The sequence below is a fragment of the Heptranchias perlo genome, chromosome 6 (assembly GCF_035084215.1).
Source record: "Heptranchias perlo isolate sHepPer1 chromosome 6, sHepPer1.hap1, whole genome shotgun sequence".
In the NCBI taxonomy this organism is placed as follows: domain Eukaryota; kingdom Metazoa; phylum Chordata; class Chondrichthyes; order Hexanchiformes; family Hexanchidae; genus Heptranchias; species Heptranchias perlo.
This window is the reverse complement of record NC_090330.1, coordinates 39,560,250-39,577,628: the sequence shown is the minus strand read 5'-3', so window position 1 is coordinate 39,577,628 and position 17,379 is coordinate 39,560,250. Positions and strand designations below refer to the sequence as shown.

The window sequence follows — 17,379 nt, the reverse complement described above, 5'->3', positions numbered from 1 at the left end:
GCGAGAGGGCGAGGACTGGAGGAGAGCCACAACAAGTAGTGGTCCTCACAGACTTGGAGCAGGAAGCCCTCGAGATCAGCTTCACCCTCGAATGCCTATCCATCAGAGATGGCGAGACTGGCACCCCACAAACGTCTGATGACACAACGTTAACATTCATCACACACAATATGAATTGATTTTAACAATGCTTGCTAAGTTGAACACCTCAGTCTGCTCATTGCAACGTGACACATCTGTGATGATGCTTAATGTTGCCTTCTGTTCTCTTACAGGCCCTTCAGCGACTACAGTGATGGCAGAGGGCAATTCCTCAGAGGACCTGCCGGCCTCTGAGGATGCACCTTCACATCTTCCTGAGCCATCCACCAGCGCAGATACTCACACCTCAGTGGGTCCTAGTAGTGAGTTAGTTGGGTTGGCACCTGATGAGTCACGACACACAAGTGAGCACGAGCAGACAGAGGTGGCAAAGGCAGCTGCGGAGAGTCCGCGTCGGTGGGCGCACTCCTCTCCAGGCCCTGCTCAGCTGGACGCCGATGCTTAATCCCGGGGGCCATCCTTTAAAAGGAGAATGATCGAGGGACAGATGCACATTTGCAAGGTAATGGAACAAGTGCCATGCGCATTCTCCTCAATAGCACAGAGGATGGAGGAGTCTAACTCCTGCATGGGTGGAATGGTGGCACAGGTACGGGAGGGAATCTCTGAGATACTGTCACAGGGACGTGAGCAACTGTCTGAGATAGTGTCACACGTAATTGTGAAAATGTCTGAGATATTGTCGCAGGTAAGTGCGAGAATGTCTGCAATGGAGAGTGGACTAGCCTCCGTTGAGCTTCAAGCACGGCTCACAAATGAGACCATTCAACCGTCGTTCGGACTCAGGTTGAACAACATTCTGCCGCCTTAAACAGGCTGACAGATACTTTATAAGTAGCCTTCCAACGCATCACATGTGCCCACCACACTGTTGTCCAGCAGGGTGGTAGGAGTGATGTGGGCCTGGCCCAGGGGAGGGATGATGGCAAAAGGGGCCATGGAAGTGGGGATGCCACTCAAAGCGCTCCCACGTCTCACCTGTTGCCCCCCTCTCAACCAGTACCCGCAATGCTGCCTCCTCTCCAGGTGGCCGAGTCTGCCCCTGCACAGGTGCAGGTGGAGCAGTCATTGGAGGGGCCCTCATGGGCTCCAAAACCCAGAGGGCAAAGGCCGAAAGCATCTAAGCAGTCAGGGCATGAACATGAGAAACCTGCCACTATCTCTGCTGCAACGACAGGGGATGCACCAGGCAGAAGTAGTAGGAAGAGAAAGGCGAAGGTTTTGTGAGCACGAAGGTATGCACAACGGGTGTCTGACAGATGGTCATGTTTTTCATTTATATTTATTTTTTGTTAAACTCACAATAAATGTTATCATTATCACCCCTACTGCCACGTCTTATCCATTCTTGACTGGCTTTTGTGATAGGGCCCTTTCATGAGGTTCACCATGAACGGCGACACTTGATGCCACCCAGTGGGTCACTTTACAGTGGGTGTATGTGTAGGTGCAGGAATGTTTTGTGCAGGGAGGGGTGAGGGGGCTGGTGTTGGCGCTGCTCTTTCCGGGTGGTCTGAGGACTGGACTCTTCACACTTTCTGATGTTACGAGAACCGTTCACATATCAGTGACTCCCTGGCCTCATGAGCAGCCAGGTGAGCCGCTGCTCTGCCCATGGGTTCCTCGTCCTCCTCCTCCTCAATGTGGATGGCAGATGTGAATGGGGCCTCCTCAAGCTGCACCCCTCTCTGTTGTGCCATGTTGTGCAGGGCGCAACACACTATTGTAATGCGTCCCACTCTGTCTGGTGCATATTGAAGCACTCCCCCAGAATGATCAAGGCACCTAAATCGCTTCTTGAGCAGCCCTATAGCATGCTCAATTGTAGACCTGGTGGCGATGTGGCTGTCGTTATACTGATGCTGTTGCTCAGTGATGGGGTTCCTCAGAGGTGTCATGAACCACATGTGCAGGAGGTATCCCCTGTCCCCGAGGAGCCAGCCCTTAAGGGTGTTCGGTCCGTAAAAGAGGGGCAGGATGTTGGATTCCCTCAGAATGAAGGAATCGTGGCAGCTGCCAGCGAATCTGGCGCACACGTGAAGGAATCTTTTGTGGTAATCACAAATGAGCTGAGCATTCATGGAGTGATACCCCTTTCTGTTGATGAACAGTTCTGGCTCGTGTGGTGGTGCTCGTATTGCTATATGGGTGCAATCGATTGCATCCTGCACCCATGGGAAGCCAGCCACAGAGTGGAATCCCACTGCCCTCTCTGTCTAGCTGAGGTCGTCCATGGGGAAGTTGATGTACTGCGAGGCTTTGCGAAACATGCCATTGGTGACTTGCCTTATGCACTTATGTGCAGACGACTGAGAGATCGCGGCGATGTCCCCGGTGGCACCCTAGAATGATCCGGAGGCGAAGAAGTTGAGGGCAGTGGTGACTTTAACTGCGACAGGTAATGAGATGCCACTTGCCTCAGCCGGTAGCAGCTCGGTATGAAGGAGGCTGCAGGTGTCTGCGACCACCTGGTGACTCACTCTGAGCCTCCATATGCACTGCTCCTCAGAGAGGTCCAGGAAGCTGAGCCTTGATCTGTAGACCCTGTGGCGAGGGTAGTGCCTCCTGCAACGTCGCTCTCTCTGTTGCCCTCTGTGATCTTGTGCAGGTGCCTGCGGTGCAGAACTGCTTTGTGGAACTGCAAGTGGCGGAAGTGCACACCTTGCCTGGCGAGGCTGGTGATGTTGCTCGTCCTCTGATGTAGTAGTGAATGCAGCCATGGCACCCCCCCCATCCTGATGGTATCAGTTTGAGGGGGTCCGACAAGTTGGTAAGTATGCATGATCAGAAGAATTGTGAGTGGATAGTAAGAATTTTCAGTGAAAATACAAAGATCTCCAAGCCAAAAGTTTGTCTGAAAGAACTGAGTGCTCTGCTGCAATAACTCACCTTTTATCCCCTTCTGTCGAACAAGCATTTGAATGTCCAACTGGCTGCTGGCTGAAACACGTCTGGTAGAACATGGAGTGTTTCCCATAGCACGGGAAACATGCTAAGGATGTTTGAAAATGTGCACAAAATTAAGTACTCCAAATACTACAAGTATCTGAATAACTCCCTTTTTTTATTCGTTCATGGGATGTGGGCGTCGCTGGCGAGGCCGGCATTTATTGCCCATCCCTAATTGCCCTTGAGAAGGTGATGGTGAGCCGCCTTCTTGAACCGCTGCAGTCCGTGTTGTGAAGATTCTCCCACAGTGCTGTTAGGGAGTTCCAGGATTTTGACCCAGCGACGATGAAGGAACGGCGATATATTTCCAAGTCGGGATGATGTGTGACTTGGAGGGGAACATGCAGGTGGTGTTGTTCCCATGTACCTGCTGCTCTTGTCCTTCTAGGTGGTAGAGGTCGCGGGTTTGGGAGGTGCTGTCGAAGAAGCCTTGGCAAGTTGCTGCAGTGCATCCTGTGGATAGTGCATCCTGTGGATGGTACACACTGCAGCCACTGGCGCCGGTGGTGAAGGGAGTGAATGTTTAGGGTGGTGGATGGGGTGCCAATCAAGCGGACTGCTTTGTCCTGGATGGTGTCGAGCTTCTTGAGTGTTGTTGGAGCTGCACTCATCCAGGCATGTGGAGAGTATTCCATCACACTCCTGACTTGTGTCTTGTAGATGGTGGAAAGGCTTTGGGGAGTCAGGAGGTGAGTCACTCGCCGCAGAATACCCAGCCTCTGACCTGCTCTTGTAGCCACAGTATTTATGTGGCTCGTCCAGTTAAGTTTCTGGTCAATGGTGACCCCCAGGATGTTGATGGTGGGGGATTCGGCAATGGTAATGCCGTTGAATGTCAAGGGGAGGTGGTTAGACTCTCTCTTGTTGGAGATGGTCATTGCCTGGCACTTGTCTGGTGTGAATGTTACTTGCCACTTATCAGCCCAAGCCTGGATGTTGTCCAGGTCTTGCTGCATGCGGGTTCGGACTGCTTCATTATCTGAGAGGTTGCGAATGGAACTGAACACTGTGCAATCATCAGCGAACATCCCCATTTCTGACCTTATGATGGAGGGAAGGTCATTGATGAAGCAGCTGAAGATGTTTGGGCCTAGGACACTGCCCTGAGGAACTCCTGCAGCAATGTCCTGGGGCTGAGATGATTGGCCTCCACAACCACTACCATCTTCCTTTGTGCTAGGTATGACTTCAGCCACTGGAGAGTTTTCCCCCTGATTCCCATTGACTTCAATTTTGCCAGGGCTCCTTGGTGCCACACTCGGTCAAATGCTGCCTTGATGTCAAGGGCAGTCACTCTCACCTCACCTCTGGAATTCAGCTCTTTTGTCCATGTTTGGACCAAGGCTGTAATGAGCTCTGGAGCCGAGTGGTCCTGGCGGAACCCGAACTGAGCATCGGTGAGCAGGTTATTGGTGAGTAAGTGCCGCTTGATAGCACTTTCGACGACACCTTCCATCACTTTGCTGATGATTGAGAGTAGACTGATGGGCGGTAATTGGCCGGATTGGATTTGTCCTGCTTTTTGTGGACAGGACATACCTGGGAAATTTTCCACATTGTCGGGAAGATGCCACTGTTGTAGCTGTACTGGAACAGCTTGGCTAGAGAAGCAGCTAGTTCTGGAGCACACGTCTTCCGCACTACAGTCGGGATGTTGTCGGGGCCCATAGCCTTTGCTGTATCCAGTACACTCAGCCGTTTCTTGATATCACGTGGAGTGAATTGATTTGGCTGAAGACTGGCTTCTGTAATGGTGGGGATATCGGGAGGCGGTCGAGATGGATCATCCACTCGGCACTTCTGGCTGAAGATGGTTGCAAACGCATCAGCCTTGTCTTTTGCACTCATGTGCTGGACTCCGCCATCATTGAGGATGGGGATGTTTGCAGAGCCTCCTCCTCCCGTTAGTTGTTTAATTGTCCACCACCATTCATGACTGGATGTGGCAGGACTGCAGAGCTTTGATCTCATCCATTGGTTGTGGAATCACTTAGCTCTGTCTGTAGCATGTTGCTTCCGCTGTTTAGCATGCATGTAGTCCTGAGTTGTAGCTTCACCAGGTTGGCACCTCATTTTTAGGTACGACTGGTGCTGCTCCTGGCATGCACTTCTACACTCCTCATTGAACCAGGGTTGATCTCCTGGCTTGTTGGTAATGGTAGCGTGAGGAATATGCTGGGCCATGAGGTTACAGATTGTGCTGGAATACAATTCTGCTGCTGCTGATGGCCCAGAGCGCCTCATGGATGCCCAATTTTGAGCTGCTAGACCTTTTCTGAATCTATCCCATTTAGCACGGTGCCACACAACACGTTGGATGGTGTCCTCAGTGCGAAGACGGGACTTCATCTCCACGAGGACTGTGCGGTGGTCACTCGTACCAATACTGTCATGGACAGATGCATCTGCAACAGGTAGATTGGTGAGGACAAGGTCAAGTAAGTTTTTCCCTCGTGTTGGTTCGCTCACCACCTGCCGCAGGCCCAGTCTAGCAGCTATGTCCTTAACTGTCGTCCCGCTGGCGTTAATTGCCGATGGGACTTCCGCATTCGTGAGGAGCGCCTGCACCCAGACGCATCAGTGGGGAACCCAGAAGTCTGTGGGTTGGAGCCAGGTTCCGAACCTGCTCGGGATTGCTCCGATTTTTGGAGCCCCCGTCCCAACGCACCCGCACTTGCATTCTGAAATTGAGCCCCTGCAGTCAGAATGAAAAGGCAGTGGGATTTGCAGCAGTCGACTGCACACAGGGCACTGATTATCATGGCACCTGATAATCAGCCAGCAACATTTGATGGACAGGATTTCATTCAATGTGCTGCTGGTCAGTGATCACCGCCACAGAATCATGCAGTTCTATGCCCGGTTTCCAGGCAGCTGTCACAATGTCTTCATTTTGTGACAGTCAACCCTTTTCTCCCCTCCTCCCCCCACAATTTCACCTGTCTCAGAACATCAGAGGCTGGTTGCTAGAGGATTCCCCCCCCCCACCCCCGAACATGGCTCATGACACCTCTCTGTTGCCTGAGCATGCCTGTAGAGATGAGATACAACCAGATCCATGGGACCACCAGGATGATCATCGAGAACACAAGTGAGCTCCTCAAGCAATGGTATCGATGCCTGGATAGGTCTGGGAGCTCACTGCACTACAGTCCACAGAGAATCTCTCACATTATGTTTGTGTGCTGCATCTTACACAACCTTGCTGTGCAAAGAGGAATGCACTTGGAGAAAGGACAACCGGAGGACCTCTCCTCATAGAAAGAATCGGATGAAGGCACGGAAAGGGCAGAAGATGGAGGGTGAAGATACCAGCTTTCAGCCAAAGATGCTGGGGATTAGTTGATTGCCCATCACTTCACCTGAACTATTCATTCCCCACAAACCTTCCCCAGCCCAGTAGCAGATGATTGATATCATCACCTGGATGCAGCATAAAGTTGCCAAGTTGCTTGAATGAATGATTGCTTGAGGTCAAAGAGAGAGTACAAGTAATAGGCAGACACACTGCCGAATGCAACCTAGCCTCGCCATTGCTGATGCTTTTCACTCTAGATGGCCTAATGATATCCATGGCTGCCAGCTCCATCTTGGTAAGGGCCTCCCCCGGTTTTGCTCCTCAATCTTGCATTCTGAGCCATTTTGTCCTGCAGAAAGAGAGAGAGAGTTGGTGAGTGGCTGTTGAAAAGGGATGTGCATATGTGTGGGGCTTCTTCATATAGTTTGCATCCTGAGAGTGAGAAGCGGCACTTGTGAGCAGGATGGGGAGGTGATCAATGAAAAGAAAGTGGCTGGACTGTGAACTGAGAAAGCATTCATCAGAGGAGTGTATTTAGCATTTGCTACCAGGTGAAGATATTTTGCTGTTAGAGCCTGTTGTGAAGGCAGCCAGCAACAGGTAACGTGTGTGACTTGTTTCCTGCACTGAATTCAGGACCTGGGAATGATGCTCTGGGAGTTTACTATCTCTGCCTCCCCTCACTAGGCTTGCTGCAGATTTTATTTTGGCACCTTACTGCCATCAGCTGGGGAGAGTACCTCTCCATGCCCTCGCCTCCTGAACCAGCACCTCCACTCCTGAACGTGAGAACCTGGGTGCTCTAATTTGACTCATTTTGCAGGCATCCAACCTTTGCACAAAGTCAGCCAAAACTTTAAGTGGAAAGCAAAATACTATGGATGCTGGAAATCTGAAATAAGAACAGAAAATGCTGGAAACACTCAGCAGGTCAGGTAATATCTGTGGAGAGAGAAACAGAAGGTTAATGTTTCAGGTTGATGACCTTTTGCTTCAAGTAGTGAGCTTGCAAGAAATTCCGCCCTCCAAGTGGGCGGGCTGCCTGTCACCAACACGATTGCGTGGGCAGCCCACCAATCATATACAAATGAGGCCCAACCGTTATCATCAGGACTTCACACTGATGTTTTTAAATAAAGTCTGAATACTGGAAACATTTTCTAGTCTAAGGTTTTTCTTTCTGTGTGTGTCATCAAATATTAGTTTTCAGAAATTCCTCATTAAACTTTGTAGAAATTGTGCTATACGTTAGCAAAATTTCTACATATTTAATTCCAGTTTGGCACGGAATACTTTCAAAATATCAGATAAATATTCACCTCATATCAGGCTTAAGTATTCAGTAACAAATTTCCAGCTGTGGTTTTTCATAAGTTTAGTATGAGGTTGTCTCCATTGTGGTTTAACCACCAGTATTAATCTTGACCTTTATCGCAGAGAAATACTCTTCCTTGAAAGGGCAGTAGTTAACTTCCAGCCTTACTGAAATAAAATATTGATTTTAGAATATGAATTGAATTTGTCAACAACAAAAGATACAATTAATAGCTTTTAGTTATTTGTCTTCAATTTTCTGGTAATGTCCCAACAAACATTAAACAAAAATATAAATACAACAGTTCTTTGTGAAAGTGCTGATAATATGATCCACAAAACAAATGATAAACTGCAACAGTTGGTAAGTATGTAATGCTATTAACTCCTCTATTTGAAAGGTTTGCACCATATTATAGCGATCAGCAGTTGCAAAATGATACCAAAATGGATTTGCCTACTTTTTTATTGAGTTATTGAGTCATTTTATTGTAAGGACCAGTAACAGGCAACAGACACCTGGAGCACTGTCACTTGCTACTTATTCAGCAGCCTACCCATAACTTCTGTTCTTTCATAAGTAAAGAAATGATCAGCATTTATTGAACAGTATCAGTTAGATAATTTTCACCCTAAATATAATCCTAATGAAAATGCACTAGACCAAGGGACTACCAAACTTTCGTTTCACTGCTGTCCCTAATGCTAGCACACAATTCTGAATGTCAAGTAGATAGCTTTCTTAAAATGCTTTCTCCTAAAAATTGTGGTTTCAGGCCCACTTAAGAACATACTGACACTCCAGTGTGCTCCTGAGGGAATGGTGTATTGTCAGAGATGCTGCCTTTTGGATGAGATGTTACATGGACAGCTGGTGTGAGGAATGAAAATGTCACACTGGTACAGTGGGTCCTGTTTCAAAATGGGGTTATACTATTGGAATAGGGTGGAGATCTAACTCATGCTATTTCTGACTTGGAGGGGGCAATTTTAACCTAACTCGCTGGGCAGGAAACCCATGATGGAATGCTAGTTTTACACCCCGCCCAATATTACTCTCCATTGACTTCATTGGAGAGTAAATCCAGGTGGGGTGTAAAACTAGCATTGTACCTGATCCCGGAAGTTTCCTGATGGGTGGGTTAGGTTAAAATTGCCCCCACAATGTTGACATCGAAGCATTGAATTGAGCACAAAAATTCACTAAACGTCCTTTACAAAATGAAAAAAACTAAAGATTTTCAGTAACCATTTTTAATTTTGTATTACTTCCTTTATTAACATCTGCCTTATTTTCTTTCCAGGGCTCTCAACTGATTCACCAAAAGATATCCCCTCCAAATGAGAAGCAGGGCTCTCCAATCCAGTCATTCGTAGCCTTGGAACAATACAATGCCATCCGCCTGGTACAAAGTGTCCATCAGTCCCTGGCAGCAATGAGCAAAGTGATAAGAGGAACATCTTTGCTGACGTCTTCTGTGCAGAAGTTGGCCACTGCACTAATGAGTCAAGAGGTACAGAATGACCGTCTGAAAAATGTATTTTTGTTTCAATATGCATTTGGTATTCATTGCACTTTACACAATCATAAATATGGTGTTTATTCCCAGAGTTTCAGGAATGTTTGGTTACACTCTTACATGCTGTCATGCAAGTGACCGAAATGACTCCTGATCACAGAAACCACACTCATGAGCAAAACTAGCAGAACAGGAAGATAGAACAGAAGTAGAAACAGCGATGATAACCACCATGCGGGTCGAATCTTAAAATTAACAGATTTGCTAGATGACCCAAGTGTCAAAACAGACCTTGTATGGGTATTAAATTGTACAAAAGACAAAATCAAGACCTTATATTGGCAACAAAATGGTTATATGAGAGAGAGTAAAATTAGCTAACTGTCACTTCGGGAGAACAGGAGATAGTTTCTGATGCAGCCGAGTGTCCCAGTAAGTATACAGTCAACTGCTTGGTTACAGCTTATATTAGGATAGTTCTGCTAGGCTCTCGTCAGTGGTCTTTTAATGTTGTGTCTGCTTGGATTGCGTAAAGTTGAAATAAGTTCACATGGACTCTGGACTAATAAAGTAATGTGTGGAACTAACGTCTTGTGACTTAATGAATTCCTGGAATCTAACAGACCTTTAACCAGAACTGGAAGATATTATAGATGAACAGCTTTTAAAAAGGAAAATAACAAAGGGGAGGAAAAAACACATGTATATACATACACACCATATACACCCCAAAGCTGACTAACTTGCTGGACTCAGCCTTGGCCAAGGAGATTTTTTGAACTGATACCCTCAGCACTAATTAACTGGACCAGCCACATAAATACTGTGGCTACAAGAGCAGGTCAGAGACTGGGTATTCTGCGGCGAGTGACTCACCTCCTGACTCCCCAAAGCCTTTCCACCATCTACAAGGCACAAGTCAGGAGTGTGATGGAATACTCTCCACTTGCCTGGATGAGTGCAGCTCCAATAACACTCAAGAAGCTGAACACCATCCAGGACAAAGCAGCCCGCTTGATTGGTACCCCATCCACCACCCTAAACATTCACTCCCTTCACCACTGGCGCACCGTGGCTGCAGTGTGTACCATCTACAGGATGCACTGCAGCAACTCGCCAAGGCTTCTTCGACAGCATCTCCCAAACCCGCGACCTCTACCACCTAGAAGGACAAGGGCAGCAGGCACATGGGTACAACACCAGCCTCACGTTCCCCTCCAAGTCACACACCATCCCGACTGCAGCGGTTCAAGATGGTGGCTCACCACCACCTTCTCAAGGGCAATTAGGGATGGGCAATAAATGCTGGCCTTGCCAGTGACGCCCACATCCCATGAACGAATAAAATAAAAGCACTAATTTGTTTAATTCGTTACCTCCTCAGATTTGGTATGCCTTAAACGGGATCTGGTTAAGTCAGCAGAATATTTATGTCCCTCTGGGGGGAGTATTGGAGTCAGTAGATGAACTCTGAGGATTTGTTGCTGGAGCATAGCAAACTTTAGTCGAATAGCGTGTTAAATATTAGCAGAGCTACAAGATCCCTAGTTAGCTACTGGCTGTAGTTTCCTCAAGTATGATATTCTTTTACTTTTTTGGCTCTATTACATAGTCAAAAGTTTCATATGCACAGCAGTTAATCCAATTTATCAACTGAGCAACTGGGGAACCCATTTTAATGATATTGTTTATAAAATCTACCCCTATGCTTTTCAGACTATCTTTGGTGACATAAACCCAGAAATGATTGCTTAGTAGCAAACAAATGGTTAACATGCTTGTATGACGTTCCTCTGCCTCCTATCTTCGCAGCATTAAGCTATTTAAAATAAACGGGTTAACATCTGTATTAAAATAGCGGATGAAGGAATATCACACCTTAAACACTTGTCTGCTAATATCACCGTAACTCATTTCTAAGCTGTAGTGCAGATCTCAGTGCAGGCAGGAGGGACGTCTTCTTGGAAATAATACTGGTATAAGGAAGGGAGGATTTTTTTTTCTCTGGTGAATGCAAATAATTTTCAACATTGTGCAGAATCCAGGAGTAGCTGGTGTTTTTTTTAATAGTTCTATTAAGTAATATGTTAACCTAGGAAGGGGAATGTATCATGACAAATATTGCCTAATGTTCACAGTCTTGAAGTGAATTTCTGTAATCCTATTTTCAAGGGTAGATTCCCTGCCTGTTGTTGCCTGAAAGTTGGGTGGCCAGATACAGAAAATCAGGGAAAGCCCCACTCTGACAAAAATATGTTAGGGTTGCTCCCTGACATATTTTCCAGTGGAGAGGACATGGGAAGGTGGATTTTCAAACCCCGGCTGTCTGTTTCTCACCTGAAAAGCAGGCGGGCAGCAAATTAAAAATCGGGGTGGGAGGCTGCAACTCAGCTGCCCCATTGACGCCAAGGCACGCCTGTTATAATTTTCAGGTGATCCTGTAAATGGGCAGACAGCGTGTCCACCTGAAACAGGTGGGAGGCTGTTTTAATATGCAAATCAGGGTCCTACGCCAAGGAATTTGTTGCCCACTTTTTTTTTGGACTGGTGTTAGAGCATTTATTCTTTTTACATTATTTTTTAATCACAATTAATTGAAGTTGAAAATATTTTAGTCTTAAGCACAGTCACTTGAGTAAGTTTTAATTGTTCTCATTTCTTTTGTGCTGATTGCTATTCATGCTTCGGTTTGCCATTCTATTCTGTGTACTTTGTACCATTTCAACTTGTGTTCAATTGGAAAGCTCCTCATTTGATGCTGTACATTTCTGTTGCACCTCCAATTCCAAAGGATTTATGAGCTAGACTGTGTTTGATACAGACTTTGGTGAATGTGGTCCCAGTAGTTTTAGATCAGACTCTTTTGAAGGATAGAGCCTGTCAGTTGTTCTGCTATGTTACATTTTGTTCCTTTAACTATTTAGCTGAAGGTGATGTGCTTGGCTTAGAGACATTCTCCTGGTTTGTTGGAGGTAGTATGTGTTATGGTGGAAGTCTCATATCATTTTTATTTTCAAAATACTTTACAATTAGGCCTTCTGGTTTGGGGCATTATTTTGCAAGGATTTGGGCAAATCAACTGTGAGCAAATACATGCTTTTTAGGATCAAAAATAAAACAGAATATTTATAACTTCTTTGGGTTTAATCCACAAAATAATTTTGGAAGGAAAAATTAAATATTTAAGTAAATAGTAACCACTTGCGGCTGTGCTCTAAGTATAGTGCTAAAAGGGATTAACATGCATCAGTAACTGCTTCAACAGTGAATTCTCCTTCATCAAACTCTCTTCAACTGCATCTAAGTGAAAGCCTATGTTGGTGCTGCCCATCAATATGAAGAGATGAAGTAGTTCCCTGTGCCGCAAAGGGAAAGTGGCTGCTTGTATCACATCAGAATTGCAGTATATCAATTCATCCAGGTTTTATCAGGTTTACTCTAAAAGGGTTGATTTGAACCCATCCCACCCAGGAGGTCAGAAACAGTGCAGAGAAGCCCTAGTTACAATTCTAATCGCCTGCCCGCCCTGTTCATGCTCCCCCCCCCCACCCACCCACCTTTTTAAACTCACCAATTTTTGGGCCATGCGCCTGCCCCAAGCAAATGGGTCCTAATTAAAAGTTGAAAGTCTCGTGCTGATGCTCTCACTTCCAACTGCATTTTAACCTTAAATCGTGGATGCCCCGCCCAGTCCTGGACCTGGCAGCAAAACCTAGCAGGATTGGTGCTACAACAGGACCAGAAGAAGTCACCAAGCATTTATAAAGGCAGAAGAGTCCCAAAGGTCAATAGAGCTGCGGCCTTGTAGGCTTCTGCGGTGGGTGGAAGCCTACATGGAAAGAACTAGAGAGCATAGTTGCAGGATAAGGGCTTGGCCGTTCAAGACTGAGATGATGAGGAATTTCTTCACTTAGAGGGTTGTGAATCTTTGGAATTCTCTACCCCAGAGGGCTGTGGATGTTGAGTCATTGAGTATATTCAAGGCTGAGATAGATAGATTTTTGGACTCTAGGGGAATCAAGGGATATGGGGATTGGGCAGGAAAGTGGAGTTGAGGTAGAAGACCAGCCATGATCTGATTGAATGGCGGAGCAGGCTCGAGGGGCCGTATGGCCTACTCCTGCTCCTATTTCTTATGTTCTTATGTTCTTGACAGGCTTATTTAAGTATAAGTTAGTAGTAAGAGGAACTACAAGCCAAATTTTGGTGAAGTATGTAAAACACTTCTTATGGGTAAAATTTAAATGAATGGTATTAGTAGGCTGCAAGCTAATCTGGAACACTGTTAAATGTAAAATGTTACGTTTTATTAAATTGTTTCTTATGAGCTTTAGAATGCAAATACCCTTGAGATCCAACAGAAAAATAACCTGGAGTCAGTCAAAAATTATTTGTTTATTTAGAAGGAAAATAATCACAGCTGATGATTTTTCTTTAATTGGAATCCCTCGTGGAACTAGAATCATTCTATTTATTAAAGTACCTCTATTAATCAATACTGATTATAATATGTTTTAAATTAATAGCTGCCTGGGCGTGTTTCTCCAGTTAATGTGATGTTCCCATCAATCATGTCCCGATTAACTGACATAAACTGTAAGCAAAGTGGAATAAGCAATACCTTGTTTTCCTCCTATCCAGAAAGTCACAAATTTTAGTCTCAGGACTGCCTAATGTGAGTCTACCTATTTTACTTGGGTGAATTTTATCAATTCTTGGCTGGATCACTAGTTGCATAGTTGGTTTCACGCTGTGCTTGGAGCTCAAAAAATCAGGAGACTAGGTTGTAGGCCTGATTTTATGAGGCATAATTTGGAGCCAAATAATGAGGCTGCACTACCAGCATGAGTGGTCTCTTTTAAATATGAAAATTCAATGATAATGTTTTGGCCCCTGAGTTTTACTAGTTCAGCTAAGGCTCCACCAGAGAACGAGCCTTGATTAAAAGTTGGGTGCAAGAGGAGACCGGTGGGTTCACTTGTTGAAACAGGGCTCTCGGAGATTTTTATTCCTGCAGTTTCCGGTTCTTTTGGCTGCAGCTTGCTCCGTATGTTAGTGGTTTTGCTGAGTGAGTCATCTGTTTTGTAGTTTTGGGTTTATTTCCCACCGGTGTTTTCCTTCATTATTCTTGGTTACTGCTGGCTTTGACATTGGACTTTACAAAGAGATGAGAGTGGGATGGGTATTCCTTTGGGGATTTCGCATGTTATACATAATTGAATTGAGGAAGAAGACATCATGAGGGGCCAAAAATGCAGATGCAATGACCCTTAAGGTGTTTTAGCCACACCCATCAACACTCAAGCACCTACATGTGTCAGTGGAGTCCTGCCTTTACCATCTCGACTTAACAAGACAGGCTGCCACAGAGTTGTGCCATCTGTTGCACAATGATCTGGATCTTGAATGCTTCTTCTCGTAGAAGTGAAGGTTATCACAACATGTGGCACTCATGTTTCCACTTTCTTCCAACCCATTTTGACAAGTGCTGTATTTACATGGAGCAGCACCTTCATCATTTTTGCTGTGGAAGGGAGGCATCAGCTAGACAGGTTGCAGAGTTCCCTCGAGTGCAAGGATGTGGGTATCAGGCTTCTTCACATCAACCCCATGACCTTCATGAACAGAAAGAGTTCGCACACTATTAATGTTTGGGTAGTATCTGATCATATTAAGATCATCATGCAAGTCAGTGGCCATTATCCAAAAAGCAAGAATTATGCCTTTATTGTGCCACATTGCACAGTACCTGCGTTATTTCAACAAGAACAAACAGTGGGTGGTTGGCTGATTGGATGGCAAGCTATTCTTTGCATTCATGGCTGTTAACTCCACTGAGAACTGCTGAGTTAGCAGAGCAGCACCTTGGCCTGCACATCTCAGCACCTGTTTGCTGCTCCTCGCCTACCATCGCCACCTTTAAGAAAAGCATCTTAAGCACAACAAAAGAGTGTGTGCAAAAGGGCATTTGTTGTCTACAATGCTTGAAATGATACCTTCAGAGGGTGTGGAAGTTTCCATCTCAAGTTTGTTCCATGTTTGACAGGCCACACAAGAAATGTGTGCATAAGACTGGGCCTGCGGCAGGTGGTGAGCGAACCAACACGAGGGAAAAACTTACTTGACCTCGTCCTCACCAATCTACCTGTCGCAAATGCATCTGTCCATGACAGTATTGGTAGGAGTGACCACCGCACAGTCCTCGTGGAGATGAAATCCCGTCTTCGCACTGAGGACACCATCCAACGTGTTGTGTGGCACTACCACCGTGCTAAATGGGATAGATTCAGAACAGATCTAGCAGCTCAAAACTGGGCATCCATGAGGCGCTGTGGGCCATCAGCAGCAGCAGAATTGTATTCCAGCACAATCTGTAACCTCATGGCCCGGCATATTTCTCACTCTACCATTACCAACAAGCCAGGGGATCAACCCTGGTTCAATGAGGAGTGTAGAAGAGCATGCCAGGAGCAGCACCAGGCGTACCTAAAAATGAGGTGCCAACCTGGTGAAGCTACAACTCAGGACTACATGCATGCTAAACAGCGGAAGCAACATGCTATAGACAGAGCTAAGCGATTCCACAACCAACGGATCAGATCAAAGCTCTGCAGTCCTGCCACATCCAGTCGTGAATGGTGGTGGACAATTAAACAACTAACGGGAGGAGGAGGCTCTGCAAACATCCCCATTCTCAATGATGGCGGAGTCCAGCACGTGAGTGCAAAAGACAAGGCTGAAGCGTTTGCAACCATCTTCAGCCAGAAGTGCCGAGTGGATAATCCATCTCAGCCTCCTCCCGATATCCCCACCATCACGGAAGCCAGTCTTCGGCCAATTCGATTCACTCCACGTGATATCAAGAAACGGCTGAGTGCACTGGATACAGCAAAGGCTATGGGCCCCGACAACATCCCAGCTGTAGTCCTGAAGTCTTGTGCTCCAGAACTAGCTGCGCCTCTAGCCAAGCTGTTCCAGTACAGCTACAACACTGGCATCCACCCGACAATGTGGAAAATTGCCCAGGTATGTCCTGTCCACAAAAAGCAGGACAAATCCAATCCGGCCAATTACCGCCCCATCAGTCTACTCTCAATCATCAGCAAAGTGATGGAAGGTGTCGTCGACAGTGCTATCAAGCGGCACTTACTCACAAATAACCTGCTCACCGATGCTCAGTTTGGGTTCCGCCAGGACCACTCAGCTCCAGACCTCATTACAGCCTTGGTCCAAACATGGACAAAAGAGCTGAATTCCAGAGGTGAGGTGAGAGTGACTGCCCTTGACATCAAGGCAGCATTTGACCGAGTGTGGCACCAAGGAGCCCAAGTAAAATTGAAGTCAATGGGAATCGGGGGAAAACTCTCCAGTGGCTGGAGTCATACCTGGCACAAAGGAAGATGGTAGTGGTTTTTGGAGGCCAATCATCTCAGCCCCAGGGCATTGCTGCAGGAGTTCCTCAGGGCAGTGTCCTAGGCCCAACCATCTTCAGCTGCTTCATCAATGACCTTCCCTCCATCATAAGGTCAGAAATGGGGATGTTCGCTGATGACTGCACAGTGTTCAGTTCCATTCGCAACCCCTCAGATAATGAAGCAGTCCGAGCCTGCATGCAGCAAGACCTGGACAACATCCAGGCTTGGGCTCATAAGTGGCAAGTTACATTCGTGCCAGATAAGTGCCAGGCAATGACCATCTCCAACAAGAGAGAGTTTAACCACCTCCCCTTGACATTCAACGGCATTACCATCGCCGAATCCCCCACCATCAACATCCTGGGGGTCACCATTGACCAGAAACTTAACTGGACCAGCCATATAAATACCGTGGCTATGAGAGCAGGTCAGAGGCTGGGTATTCTGTGGCGAGTGACTCACCTCCTGACTCCCCAAAGCCTTTCCACCATCTACAAGGCACAAGTCAGGAGTGTGATGGAATACTCTCCACTTGCCTGGATGAGTGCAGCTCCAACAACACTCAAGAAGCTCGACACCATCCAAGATAAAGCAGCCCGCTTGATTGGCACCCCATCCACCACCCTAAACATTCACTCCCTTCACCACCGGCGCACTGTGGCTGCAGTGTGCACCATCCACAGGATGCACTGCAGCAACTCGTGAAGGCTTCTTCGACAGCACCTCCCAAACCCGCGACCTCTACCACCTAGAAGGACAAGGGCAGCAGGCGCATGGGAAC

At 46.6% G+C, this 17,379-nt stretch overlaps 1 protein-coding gene across 2 annotated transcripts in view; it reads left to right on the top strand.

The window, feature by feature from the left end:
- The window catches only part of dync2h1 (dynein cytoplasmic 2 heavy chain 1), a 656,363-nt gene that overhangs the window by 591,817 nt on the left and 47,167 nt on the right, over positions 1-17,379 (top strand). For both annotated transcript variants that reach the window (XM_067986146.1, XM_067986147.1), the window contains exon 85: positions 8,968-9,177. In XM_067986146.1, the coding sequence (XP_067842247.1) occupies positions 8,968-9,177 (210 nt within the window). The remainder of the gene's footprint in view (positions 1-8,967; positions 9,178-17,379) is intronic.